This window comes from Symsagittifera roscoffensis, chromosome 4 (genome assembly GCF_963678635.1).
Source record: "Symsagittifera roscoffensis chromosome 4, txSymRosc1.1, whole genome shotgun sequence".
NCBI lineage: Eukaryota > Metazoa > Xenacoelomorpha > Acoela > Convolutidae > Symsagittifera > Symsagittifera roscoffensis.
Genome location: NC_087065.1, coordinates 34,702,265 through 34,716,119, shown reverse-complemented (window position 1 = coordinate 34,716,119; position 13,855 = coordinate 34,702,265). Strand labels below are relative to the sequence as shown.

Genomic DNA, 13,855 nt, shown 5'->3' with positions numbered 1-13,855 from the left:
GGTATGGCTTTTATCAACATCAGTTTTGATTTGAAAAATTTGTGTTTAAGGACTTGCCACGCTATGATCAGAGTCAGCAAAACCGAATTGCTCTCACAATCCGAATCAAACCCGACGATAACTCCCCGCCTACCGTAGTCACACGTGAGCTCGAGGTGGAGGAGGGGGGACACTGCTTCATCACAACAGATGCCCTATCCGTTCAAGACCGCGACAGTCCCGCTTCCTCAATAGGGTTTGTGGTTGCATCGCAACCCGAGTGGGGGTACCTGGAACATACTCGAGTCGGTGGTCTGTTCACACCTTCGGGTCACGTGAGCAAGAACGAGATGCCCTCTTTTACCTACATGGACATCCAGGATATGAAGATAGTGTATGTGCAGAGTAGACATCAAGGAGTGGAGCCAATAGCAGACAAAGTGGTGGTGTATGCGACTGATGGCAAACAGATCTCGGATAACTTCACGTTACCTATTCGCATCAAACCTGTCAGCGATGAAGTGAGTTAAACAAGTTTACTCTTTTTCAAACAATTCACCTCATAATCAATATCACGTCACTGCCATCAATGTTAATCATGTCAGCTTCCTAGTCGAGATTTTAGGCCCAATTTTGAGAATGATTTGAGCGCTTTCTTACACTGTTAGGCTCAAAGTCTTACTTTGGAATGAGCAACTTTTCATGAAAATTTGAACAAAATCTCATCCAACTCTCAGGAAAATCTCATTTTTGATAGCTAAATTTTATAAGTTATAGTGATTTATTATTCGTTTTTCCAATCTAAAAATGCGAAATAAAAGGGATTCAAATATGGTTTGTATCTTGCCGCCTGTATGTCCAGCCCAGCAGGAGCTCAAAGATTTCATGATCGGAGGAGTACCCGTTGAAAACTGTTTAAATCACCACCGTTACAATATGTGACTTTCTGTCGCAGCAGGTTTCTACGACAAAACAGATATGGCGAGGCACCAAAAGTACTGGCACATTCCCTTTTGATGAAGTGAACATATACTTAGTCACGGTTGCTCTTGTTCTCAAAATAAAAAACAAAGCTTAAAATGAAAATTTGCAATAAAAGTAATAAATAATATTATCATCTATTGATTGCTGAGACAAAATGGCAATGGTCAATGTCTTGGTTACTCAAAACAAATAAGTTTTTTTTTCTGTTTAAAAGACGAAGACAAGGGAATTAACACTTCATGTGTTTGGTAAATATTGTCTGCATTCAAAATGTTTCTTTTTTCTAGAATCCGCAGTTTGAGGCTCGCAACCTGACAGTTACAGAGAACGGCTTCATAGTCCTCGACGACATCTTCCTCTCCGCTAGGGACCTGGACAAGCCCTCGGACAAGCTCATGTTCTATATCGAGGAGTTCCCTCTACACGGATACATCACGAACAGAAACTATTCGGGATCTTACAGGTGGCTGACACGAGATGACAACATTGACTCATTCAACTTTGAAGAGCTATCTAAGAGATACATCAGCATATGGTGCGTGAATCTCATACTGCCAAAAGAGGTATCGAGCAAATGAAATATTAGTTAAATTTGGACATCGAAAGTGGATTGAAAAAGAGCTTCAGTTTTGCAGTACGGTTTTGGTCGTACATCAAATTTGATCTATAGTTTTTTTGGTAGATAAGATTAGAAAGTATAACAGGCAGCTTCTTAAAGGATTTCTGTGAAAGATCCATCCATAAAGAAATTCCGTTAACTTTTAATTTAAAAAGAAATAGTTGTAATTTAAAAAGTAGTTTTGTCTGCAGGTACTACCACGACTGCACCGAAAGTCTGAAAGACCAATTCACAGTCCGTCTTTCGGACGGGTTCCACTCGATACGACACGTGATATATGTGCAGATTGTGCCAATCAATGACGAAATACCCACAGTGCGACACTCGGGAGGCGTGTCGGTGAAGCGCGACCAGTCGGCTAAGTTGTCCCCGTTTGCTATCATTGCTGACGACGCAGACACCCCGAATGACCAGTTGTATTTCCTCATTAGGGCGTTCCCACAGGCCGGTTACTTCTTGAGAAAGCAGGTAGCGCTTGTTTTTTTTTGTTCAAAACGAAAATTCTAAGACTTTAACTGTTTTACTTATACCAGTTGCAATGAAAATATCAATTAAGAGAAAAACAGTGCAAAACTTGAAAAGAGTTTTTAAAAGTTTTTGGAGCAATGATATTTAAAATACCACAGGTATTTTTTTGTTTCTAAATATTGCTTGTTTTTGATTACTGCAGCAATTAATGGATCTGTTTGTTGTGTATTTTCTAGATTTCTAGGGAAGGCAAGGAAGTATGGATGAAAATGGACGAAAACTCAGGACCTTTCACACAGAAAGACATCGATGAAGGCATCATCATGTACAAGCACAACAGTTCAATGGACAAACGAGTCACCACAGATGTCTTTGCTTACGTCGTCTCCGATGGAATAAATCTCAGCGAAGACGCTTCCTTCAAAATCTCAATTCTGGATGATGACAAGAGTCCGATTAACCTCGTAAACAACAAATTGACCTTGAACACCGGAAGTACAGCTGTGATAACGACCGAGTATCTTAACGCGGACGATTACGCTAATAGACCCTCTGAAATTGTGTTCAGCATTGACGATCAGCCCAATTCTGGGAGGGTTGAGGAGGTTAAGAATCCGGGCACTGCTATTACTAGGTTCACCCAGGCACAAGTTACAAATAAGGAGATCAGATATGTGCATGTGAGGAGGAAGGGGATCAGGACGCCCCAGATATCAGACTCGTTCAAGTGAGTTTCTCCGAAAATCATAACTTAAAACTTTTGAGACTTTTTATTAAAAAAGCAACCAACAGCACATTACATCGTTCATTCCATATCTCAACCAGTTAGTTAAAAAAAACTAACGGCCCATATCAAAATCTTGAATTTAACACAAGTGAAATCGAAGAAAAACAAAAACATAAGTGTATATAATTTTCCAGAAGTTTTGCTCCTCAAACGGTCTCATTGCAATTTTTTTAAGTTTTATGATTGATAAGAAAAAATTCATTATATTGTTGATAAAATTATTTTTTTTTTCAGCTTCATCGTGTCAAATGGACAGACGTGGCTAAACAGGACATTTGAAGTGACAGTGAAAGTGGCACACCAACTGCCCACTTTAGTGGAGAACAAACCCCTCCAGTTGAGACAGGGGGCCAGCAAGGACATCACCATCGCCAATCTACATGTGCTGGATCCGGACACAAAGTCCAAGAACCTCACCTACATTATTATGCAGGTAAATTGAACACGACAGGAAAACTTTCTTTGGAAGTGACACGTGCATTCGGCACTCCATAAAAAGCATCCAATTTTGGTAGGTCAAGTAAAAGATAATTAGTGATTACCAGTGGACGAAAAAAATTTACTAGTGTTAATTTATCACTAACTTGAAAGTTTTGGTCTGCTATAAGGAAGCTCGAAATGAGGTCTCATCTAATGATGTAATAAAAGTGTTTGTGTGTTTTCAAGAAACCAGCAGAGGGAACATTGAAGAATGGAAACAGGACGATAGAATACAAGTTCACGCAGTTCGACATTGACAACCAGGACATCACTTACCACCACCACGGAACAGACCACATCCACGACGACTTCAAGTTCTCTATCTCAGGTGAGCAATGAGTTTCCCACCCCCATCCTCAACACATTCAACACATTATCTTCTCAAACTACCAATAGATTTGCCCCTCCTTCCCAGCTATTTTACCATCACATTTTAGTCGCAGAAAAATGGCTGCAAATTGTTTGATTATTTTTTTATTTTAATACTATAGAGAATCATAAACAAAAATTCGCAAAAAAAAGAAATGTTTTGTTATCAGATATTTTTATTTGACCCGTAGTAATCCATTTTTTATCCCACTTCTAGTTATTTTAGCTCATAAGTTGTGAAAAAGTTTAATTTTTAAGATGGCCCGAACTCGATGTACGTGATCAAGAACGAGGTGACTTCTAAGCCGATCACGTTCCAGATAGACATCATGGTTCCCAAACCGAACCAATTGCAGATCAAATCCACCATCAACCGAAACCTCATCTCAAACGACGGCCATGTTGGATACAGACTCGACAGTCACAACATACAGGTAGGACACCGGATAAACCCTACATTTAAGCCAATTTATCGCCCCAAGTCAACTTATATCTTCTCAATATTCTCCTTTACAAACAATCTACTGGCTGTTTGGTTTGCTTTGAAAAATGGCATTGACAACAGTTTGCTCATGACCTAACAGTATTTTCAAGTGGTAAGGATTGTGGAAAGTTTTTGGAACTCAGTAAGCATAAGCAAAAAAAAAAATTAGGTGAGAATCTTTTAACTTCTTGTCGTTGTCATCCGATCTGAACTCTTTTAGATTTTTCTCTTTTTTTTCTCATAATCAATCTTGCAAATGCTAACTGAAGCTAGGCTCAAAAATGTAGTTTCGGAGCCCTCTCTTGATTCTACTTTTTGTCGTCGTTTTAGGTAAAGGGTTCGGACTACCAGCCGGAGCAGATTGAGTTCAAGATAGTGCGCAAGCCCATCTTCGGTCAGCTGATTTACTATGAGAGTGGTCTGCCAGTGCCTGTTACCTTCACCTACGATGAGTTGATCAACAAGAACATCATGTATGTCATCTTCCCTGAGAAGGACGCCACCAACGACAGCTTCGTGTTCGACGTCCAAGATGCAAATGGGAAGTTCACCCAAGCCAGAAGGTCAGTTAGCCTTTACTTGGCTCTGGTAATAGCTTCAACCTTTTTAAGTTTTTGGTTGCATACACTGGAAATTAATTGTGGCAGATGGTGAACCGGTTATTTTTCTATTCCTTTAAAGGTTGTTAGCCCTTTTTCTATTTCCTTTTTAAGTACTTTCCCATAGCTTTAGCAACAGCAAGGATAAGTTTGAGAAAAAAGAGATTTTTTTTTCGAAAATTTTGAAAATGGCTATAAACGATTAAGTGCACTTAATAAACTTCGGTTTCCATAAAAATGAATAAAGTGAAGACTATTAATCAAGGGACGCCTGTCAAGGTGGATCTTTCCAATTGATGAGAACTATGGTATTTGAAAAACTTTTGGCTTCGTGTTCTCTGGCTGCGCGAGACCCGATACCATTTAGAATGACGAGTCATTATGTGTCCGTGCTGCGTTTTGTGACTCATAATTGTGATCACAACTTAAAGATTTGTTCATTTTCAGCCGCTATAGAAACTCAGAAGAGTACATTCCTGCTCGAGCTACGTAAGGATGATGCAAACTATATCTACTGTTGTACATCTTTCTATCTGTCAACCTAATGTGGGGATATCTCATGTCAGAAAGTCTGAATGACACAAAATTATTATAAGCCAATCAGATTTGAGTATTTAAAAAATATGAAAGAACTTGCGACTATCCAAAGGATTTGATTGATAAGAAGTATTCTGGCCTTCTGTCATAGACCCCAACTTAATCATCACTTTGACCGTCAATCAACTGTAGAATATGTTGTTGAAACTGTTGACTGATTGATTGACTGAAATACTCTTTTCTTTCTCTTTACCTCTGATTTCAACTTGAAACCGTTGATCTTTCCTTTATTTGATTAATAACTATTTCTCGAATAGATTCCACTGTTCACAAACGTAGATGAAATTAACGTAATTGATGAAATCTGTTGTAGTTTCTTAAAAATTGAATTTTTTTCGAGCGATTTAATCTAACCGTAAGCGAAATACTTAGCAGATTGGTTAATAAGATTACATTCCTTAGCGATTTTGAAATATATAATTATGTATACATTTGGCTTTATTCCATAATGACTTTTCGGTCAACGAAACATATGCCACATGCGCACCGTTTTAACTGATGACTTTCATCTCACTAAAAAAATTGAAACTGACGTTTAAGCAGCTGATTGTCAAACTTCTTTTTCAGTTATCTTTGATTTGAAACTGGCATTCGATTCAAAGGCTCATTTTGTTTCTACTGCACTAAGTCTGCCAATCATGTGAAGCACTTTTAAATCATTTATATCGTCACACTTTTTGTTGGTCTGAAGAAATCAATGATGACAACTTGAGAAGTACCAAAAAAATCCCAAAAATGGTCTATTAGTACAAAATGAGTAATGAATTGCAATTGAAGACCCAAACAAAATTGCATTAAAATGATGAAATGCACTGGCTGCACAAATATGGAGTTATTTAATTGCGGAAATTAGCTGGTCTGGGAGAAATAAACAAAGTGACAGTTATTTTCCTCAACTGAATTGGAGTTCAATTGATAAAAGTATTTGCCCCGCCTCTTAAAATATTTGTCAGTTTTTCAAGATACTGATTTTTAAAAAAAGAATACAGGTTTCTTGATGCAATATAATTAGTTGAATTGAATGTTAAAATTGATTTAAATGGACTAATATTAAATTAAATTCAAACTATTTTTGAATGTAATCTGGAATGCGTAGATCATGTTTTTAAAACAATTGTCTTCGAATGTCAAAAAGATTTCCTTCTTGGTTGATTTTTTTCGCGTTGTCTGACCAGTTTTGACAATAACATGACAATTGAACTTGATGAAAAGGTATAAACGATAATTTGTTTAATTTTCTATAGGTATGACCTGTCCTGGGCGAGTATTGAATTCAAGCACAGTAAGCTGACGGTGTGTGAAGATGGGGGCTCAGTAGGCATTCGGGTGGTCAGGTATGGCTGGGTGGGTGGCAAGAGTCAAGTAGAATTCAAGATCAAGGACATCCCCTCATCCATGCACGACGACGACTACTTCTACAACCGACAAGTTGTATTCGACCAAAGTGAGAAATCACTTCATTATCAGATATCAGAACGGGATTGGTCTCCTAATTTAAGAAAAATGTCCCTAACAATTTTGAAAACAAAAACTTTTTATGAACAACCAGACTGAGCAAAAAAAAAGCTTTTGGTGCCTAAGCTTTTTCAAAGACACTTGCTTTTCCTCACCCCAACCTTGCATTCTAACATTTTATCTGAATCTATAAATCTCCTTGTTTCAGTGGAGTCTGAAAAAGAGATTAAACTTGAGATCGGCAAGAGCAAAGACCTGATCGAAAACCAGAACATCAAACTGATCATGCGCAGACCAGACAACGCAGTGCTTGGAATCCTCACCAAAATGGACATCACGATCCTCGACGAAACTGAATCCTCTTGCATCTTCGGAAAGATCGACAACTCTAACCCCAGTCAAGTTCCTGATAAGAACCCGAGCATTCAACTGCCTCCTACCGATATCTGGAATACTCCGACCGATCCAGTTCCAGTTCTGCCTCCGAAGATCCCTGGCCTTGAAGCATACCCGCCAGCTGGACCCGTTGACTCGCAGATGCCCAAGTTGCCGCCCGTTTATGACCCGGTGAATAAAGCAGCAGCTAAAAGACTAGTTCGTAACCCGGTTCTGTTCTGTCAAACTAACCAGAGGCATGATTATCATCTATTTTTTGCGTGTTTCTAAATGCTCAAAAGTGAACCTCAGAAATTCATTTTTGAAAGCAAACATAAAAATTTTGCATTAGTTCAAATTGGGTGGAGTTTTAGACTTCGAGCCCCTCTGGAGCTTACGTAAGTTTGTAATTTATCCATGAAATAGTAATCTCAAATAAACAGAACGCATTGATTAAAAAATTGGATAGATTATCTTAACTGTATTGTCAATTCAAAGGAAAATATTTTCATACTTTTGGTATTATTGTTATCAACACCCAGCAAACTGATTGCCACTACCGCACTTTCATTCAGCTTAACTCCTTAATGAGAACTAAACATATTTTAGTTCCTTCTTTTTGAGTTTCGGCCAACTTTATTCAAATCATGCCTCATACTTGTTGACTGATTCTTTCCTAATATGACCCCCCTTTAAACTAGACTGTCTATTCTATTCTGTCCTTTCTTTGCAGTTCAGCTCCTTGAAACCGGAAGGGCACAGCAACGACGAGTTCATGCCAGCGGACGAGGGCGAAGGTGTTAGTACTACAGAGGTTTAATTTCAACTAACTTTTCTCTCATCCCCTAAACCGTTTTCATCTCCTAAGTCTATCCTCAGCAACGCTTGTGTTGTATAGTTTTAAGTTGAAATTTTGTAGCACTTTTTGTAAGAACGTCACAAAAATTGCCTCGCTAATTCCCCCTCTTAAACTCAATAAAGTTTGGCGCCAATGGCGCTATTAGAACTAATTATGGTTGGTCGACCGAAAGTAGTTGCAAAGGTGGACTAGAAAAAGATGTTATTGTAGCTCTAACGCTATCTTTTTTTGATTCTATCCATTTTTCAGCCTCCAATCGGGTGGCGTGATTGTGGTCCAGAACAACATGGCCTCCTTTACTACCAGAAGAACACTCAAGAACTCTATGAGTGCGATGGAATCGATTGGATACTGAAGTCCAGTCCTTCGCCGCCCACTTCTCCAGGACTACCTGAAGCTTACGTGAAAGATGAAGAACATATGCCCATTAAGCCAGAAAGACCTGTCATACCAGCTTGCTCTCTTGGTAAAGAAGCATACTTTCTGTACTTTCTGTTGAAACACAGGCAGAATATGTTCATTTATAATAAGAGTCGGCTAAAAGCAGACTGCCAGAAAAAAACCTTCATGTTATGTTGGTTTGCTCTTTCTAGCTCTCATATCAAATAGATTTTCATCAACTATTTCATCTAAAATCTTCAAAATTTCGTTAAAACGTATTTCAGATCTATTTCATCTTTACACGTTTTCAGAAATATTTAACAGAAATCAGAAAATGGAGTTCACCAATAAGCTCATTCTTCAAAATACTTATAAATTTCTTAATTTCTAGGCTGGACTCAGCATTTCGGCAAGTGTTACCTCGCAGTGAAGACAAAAAAGACCTGGACATCGGCTAAACAAGATTGCGAGTAAGTAACTACGCTCTATTTTCTAACATTAATTCAACGATATTAAATCAACGATATTACTTTCTGTGAGCTTTCTTTCTCACCAACTATTTGTTTACCCTAAGTTTAGAACCCATTTTTTTTTATAAAATGCATATTTATTTTACTGTATGACATAAAACTTCAGCAAAATAGGAGTGAAGATAGCCAGTTGATGTGCAAGTAGCACAGCAAGTTCGACCTCAATTCTAATAAAATTTTAAAAAGTTAGTTTATTTTTTCTCTAATTGTGTCGTTTGTTATTAGTGGTGCGATGAAAGAGTCTGAGTGAAAGCCTAGAAATAAGGAATATTCGACAGTCTTAGTAAATTAGGCGCTTTAAAAATGAATAGAAAAACAAACAGAAATTACAAAAACTATTCAAGATATTTTTCTAAAATTTATCTGAAATTTATTCTGAATTTATGCCTGAAAAAGAGATACCATTTGGCCAATTTTTTTTCCATACTGGAATACATATTTTCATTTTTCTTATGAGCGTTTTTTGGCGCCTAAAATAGCATTAATAAACCCAAACTATGCCCTAGTTTCTCCCTACTGCGCGGAACAATAAGAGCAGCCGGTATCTGAGCCGACGCATCGGTTAATCCGACCGCGATTGTCAACCAAATTCTTTTAAGAGAACTATAAAAAATAAAGCTTATTAAAATATAGCTCATAGGCTTACAAAACTTACCTCTTCAGCTTATAGCTCTCTAGTAATAATTTAGTAGCCAGTGTTTATTCTGCTTTCAGATCCAGGGGATCAAACCTGGTATCCATGCATGTGGACGAAGGGGAAGAACTAAGGTGGCTCGTTGAGTACTCAGGCTTCAGTAAGCTATGGACAAGTACGTAGACATGTTTTAAAATTTTTAACATTCAATAATATCTTCTTTTTTTTCTAAAAAACGAATTTTAAAACTTTACTTTGAATTTGTATCCTATTTTATTCAGGTTTGAACAAGATGTATACTGGAGGAGTGTGGGAGTTCACTGATAAATCTTACCGCGTGAAAAAAATTGATTGGAGCAAAAGTAAGAGCAGCATCTTTTCAACAATAAATATCAAGATATTTTTCCTCACACGAACTCGAAACTCCAACGAGTGAAGAAAGACACAAGAGTCAGGGTGCCCAAAAAATGCAACTTTCTGCTCCTATTGTTGCAAAATGATATTTTCTTTTGTTTTTTCTTCATGTTTGCTTACGACGCTGAAATTTTTGTACTTAATGAGCAAGTGCTTTAAAAGAACTTTAGAAAAATCAATTCTGTTGACTTCAAAAAAAAACCGACAAAACAATATGAAAAAATTCACCCCTCAAATCCGAGATTTAGTTCAAAAAACTTTTTTCCGCTCCATTAGGTGAGAACGAAGACGGTAAGAAAACAACAATATGCATTCTAGAACTCAAAATGACTCAATTGTAGAAAAAAAATCCAAATCACATTTAGACCCATTTCTTGATGGAGATATCATATCATTATCAAAAATCTTAGATTTTGATCATATTTTAAATTTTTTCAGCCTCGTTGAACGCGAACATGCGTGGCACTGGAAACCAATGCGCAAACTTGAACAACAAGATTAAATTCCAGAGTCGGCCATGCCAGAAGCCTAAGTTCCCCTTCATATGCCAGAAAGACACGGATAAGGACTCTTCCTACTCATACTATTAAAACAGAACCTTTTCTGTTTCTTCAGTTTTCTTGAGCATGCACTATTAATGGACAATTTTTGAATAGATTCTTCTAATTTTTATAAAAACAGATTTCTGCAATTAGTTGCACAATTCAATGCTATATATGGAAAAGCGGCACATTTCTTTCACTAGATGCATGGCTTAAAAAGAAAAGAGAATACAAAATACAAAAACTTTAGCAAAAATAGCAAAAAAGCAAGTTTTAAGCCATCAAAAATATATTTTTTCAAGCAGCATATATCTAATTGTTTATGATTTTCCACACCGTATTTTTAGTTTCGTTCTTTTCAGTCACTTTGAAAGTTGATGTATTACATATATTCTCGTTGTTTTCTTCATATTCCCAGAAATCATAAGCTCAGTCTCGATAAATTATCAATTTTTGGCTATCTTTACCAATCGGTCTATAATGTTCATGAGATTGATCAACAAATTTGTTCACATCTTCATGATAACTTCTCGTGAGACATTTGCGTTGAATGAGACGAGAGAGAGTTCGTATTCCAAGATTCTGATGTGGCCCGCCTTTGTAAATTCGATGTCCTTCATCGTGTACATTATCGAATGATTTGATTGCATTTAACTGTTTCTGTAGTTTTAAATTGCAAATTTTTATAAAATTTCGGGTATAAGATTTTGACAATGAGGGGCAAGTGATGGTTCCAGAAGAAATTGCACATCTCCTTCTCAAGTTTATGCTTGCTGGTTCAAGGGTGTGCAACATACCAGTTCGAAAAATTGTCAAAAAGATGCAGATAGTTGCTTGATATCGAGGATAGTGGTGCGAGTTGAGCTAAGAAGCTCGTAATTTGTCTGCTCCCCTAATGATTTTAATCTGATGTCATACGTTTTTGTTAAAAAGTATAATTTGAGTTATTTTTTCGATGTTAGTCGCACATGTTCTGTGTTACAAATTTGAGAACGGCAATGAAACACGTCCTAGATGTTTGAGGTTTGAATCCCGTTGTCGGCTTATTCGTATTTTTAAAAGTTAATTTCTGTGCAAACTTACTTATGCTTTTTGAAAGCTTTATTTCTGTTCCGACCGCCGAAAATGGATTTTTAGTCTGTCTTTTATGTCTGTCATACCATGTCTTCTAGTGTGTTTTTGTTGTTTTATCTTTACAAACTCGGGCGGGTCTTTGTTTTTTATATCCACACTCAAATACTCGTCAGATTAGAATGAAGATGTATCATAATCAAGCCGTGTCGTTGATGATTCGGTTTCTATAAAAATTGTTCAGTCTTTGGAACTGGGATATGCAGTCTCGATAGCAAAAAGCTAAAAACTTTTATCGGCAGTCAGCTCATGAATTTTTTGCTTCATTTCATTGCAAATTAATAACTAAATTAGACGTGTCGAATAAAAAAAGGAAACGTCTTGTCACAAAGCTTTTGTGTTTCACCTGGACCGCGTCTTTGCTCTATTTTTGACATTGACGGCAACTGTGACTTATAACCCTCCCTAGCCAAAACAAGCGTGAATGTTTCAGTTAAATTGGTTTGTCGGAAATTAGAAAATACTTGTGATATTTGAGAATGGCTTTGAGTCAAAACAACCGTACTTTTTTTTCAAAGACCAATGATCAAAAGATTCGTCAGTTAACTTCCGGCGGAGAACTTCACTATGCTTTGAAAAATGAGCATAGAACAAGACTGCTTGTATATTAGGGCAAACCCTGAATGTTCCGACCGTTTATGGTGACCATTTGAAGAGTCTCTGATAATTTTTGGTACAAACTATTAAGTTTTGGTGAACATTGAAAAACTAAAATTTTGAATCTAAACATCAAAAATTATGTTTTGAAATTTAAATAGTAAGACAAAACCAGACTGCTCTTATATCAAGGCGGAGACTTGAATGTTCTTGCTGCCTTTTTAATTGTCTCAAGGTAAATATTAAATTTTTGACAGGCAAAATGTTAACTATTGAGTTCTAGAGTTCGAATCATTTGCCAAACAAATGAGAGTGTACAAAAATTATTCAGTTAACTCGAAGTTCCAACAAATAAAGAAAGACACTAGAGGGAGGGTGCCCAAAAATGCTTTTTTCTGCCCCTAAAATGCGAAAGAATATTTTCTTTTAATTTTTCTTCATGTTTGCTTACGATGCTGAAATTTTTGTCCTAATTCAGTAAGTATAATTGAGAGTTATAGAAAGATTTTTTCTCTCGATTTTAGAACAACCGACGAAAAAAATTGAAATTTTTTACCCCTCAAATCCGAAATTTTCATCAAATATGTTTTTTTGCCCCAATAGGCGATAACGAAAAAGATTTAAAAGAGAAAGAAAAAAAACAATATGCATTCTAGAACACAATATGACTCAAACGCAGAGAAAAATATTCGTTCCAGGTTCAAGACCCATGTTCAGATGGAAATATCTTTATCAAAAATGTTTAAATTTTGGTCAAATTTCAAATCTTTTCATCCTCTCTGAACGCAAACATGCGCGGCATTAGAAAGCAATGCGCAAACTTGAACGACAAGCATAGATTCCAGAGCCGGCCATGCCAAAAGCTTAAAAGCCCCTTCATATGCGAGAAAGGCACAAATAAAGACATTTTATACTCATACAATTAACACTGCACCTTTTCTGTTTCTTCATTTTCCTCGAGCTTGCTTTATTAATGAAAAGTTTCATTCAAGATTCTTCAAATTTTTGTATAAAGAGACTTCTGCTAATGATGCTATATATATATGATCATGAGAATCATCAACAAAATTATCCCCCTTTTCAGGCTAACTTCTCGTGAATCAATCGCGTTGAAAGACAGGAAAGTTTTTTTGCAAGATCCTGATAAGATCCGCCTTTGTAAATTTGATATTTTTCATTGTGTACAATATTAAATGATTTGATTCAAATTAACTATTTCTGATGTTTTAAATTGCAAATTATTATAAGCAAATTGTTATTTGCCAAACAAATGAGAGTGTTCAACTTATTCAGTTAACTTGAACTTGCAACAAATAAAGAAAGACATCAGAGGGAGGGTGCCCAAAAAGGCTTTTTTCTGCCCCTAAAATGCAAATGGATATTTTCTTCTAATTTTTTTGTTCATGTTTGCTTACGACGCTGAAATTTTTGTCCTAATTCGGTAATATATTAAGAGATTTATAGAAAGATCATTTCTCTCAATTTTAGAACAACCGACGGAAAAAATTGAAAATTTTTACCCGTCAAATCCGTAATTTTCATCAAATATGTTTTTTTTTGCCCCAATAGGC

The 13,855-nt window shown here is 36.6% G+C and overlaps 1 protein-coding gene across 7 annotated transcripts in view; it reads left to right on the top strand.

Moving 5' to 3' along the window:
* Positions 1-11,250, top strand: part of LOC134845222 (FRAS1-related extracellular matrix protein 1-like) — a 26,132-nt gene extending 14,882 nt beyond the window's left edge. Inside the window, exons 7-24 of one of the 7 annotated variants that reach the window (XM_063862127.1) lie at positions 51-500; positions 1,251-1,498; positions 1,774-2,050; positions 2,287-2,777; positions 3,072-3,270; positions 3,504-3,645; positions 3,945-4,120; positions 4,501-4,733; positions 5,217-5,258; positions 6,611-6,810; positions 7,030-7,388; positions 7,571-7,594; positions 7,930-8,010; positions 8,305-8,521; positions 8,828-8,906; positions 9,681-9,775; positions 9,882-9,962; positions 10,453-11,250. In XM_063862127.1, the coding sequence (XP_063718197.1) occupies positions 51-500; positions 1,251-1,498; positions 1,774-2,050; positions 2,287-2,777; positions 3,072-3,270; positions 3,504-3,645; positions 3,945-4,120; positions 4,501-4,733; positions 5,217-5,258; positions 6,611-6,810; positions 7,030-7,388; positions 7,571-7,594; positions 7,930-8,010; positions 8,305-8,521; positions 8,828-8,906; positions 9,681-9,775; positions 9,882-9,962; positions 10,453-10,604 (3,546 nt within the window). In that variant the 3' untranslated portion in view covers positions 10,605-11,250. Of the gene's footprint in view, positions 1-50; positions 501-1,250; positions 1,499-1,773; positions 2,051-2,286; positions 2,778-3,071; positions 3,271-3,503; positions 3,646-3,944; positions 4,121-4,500; positions 4,734-5,216; positions 5,259-6,610; positions 6,811-7,029; positions 7,416-7,570; positions 7,595-7,929; positions 8,011-8,304; positions 8,522-8,827; positions 8,907-9,680; positions 9,776-9,881; positions 9,963-10,452 lie in introns of all 7 variants that reach the window. The other 6 variants (XM_063862130.1, XM_063862129.1, XM_063862128.1 and 3 more) reach the window with 6 other exon arrangements.
* The last annotated feature ends 2,605 nt before the right edge of the window (positions 11,251-13,855 follow it).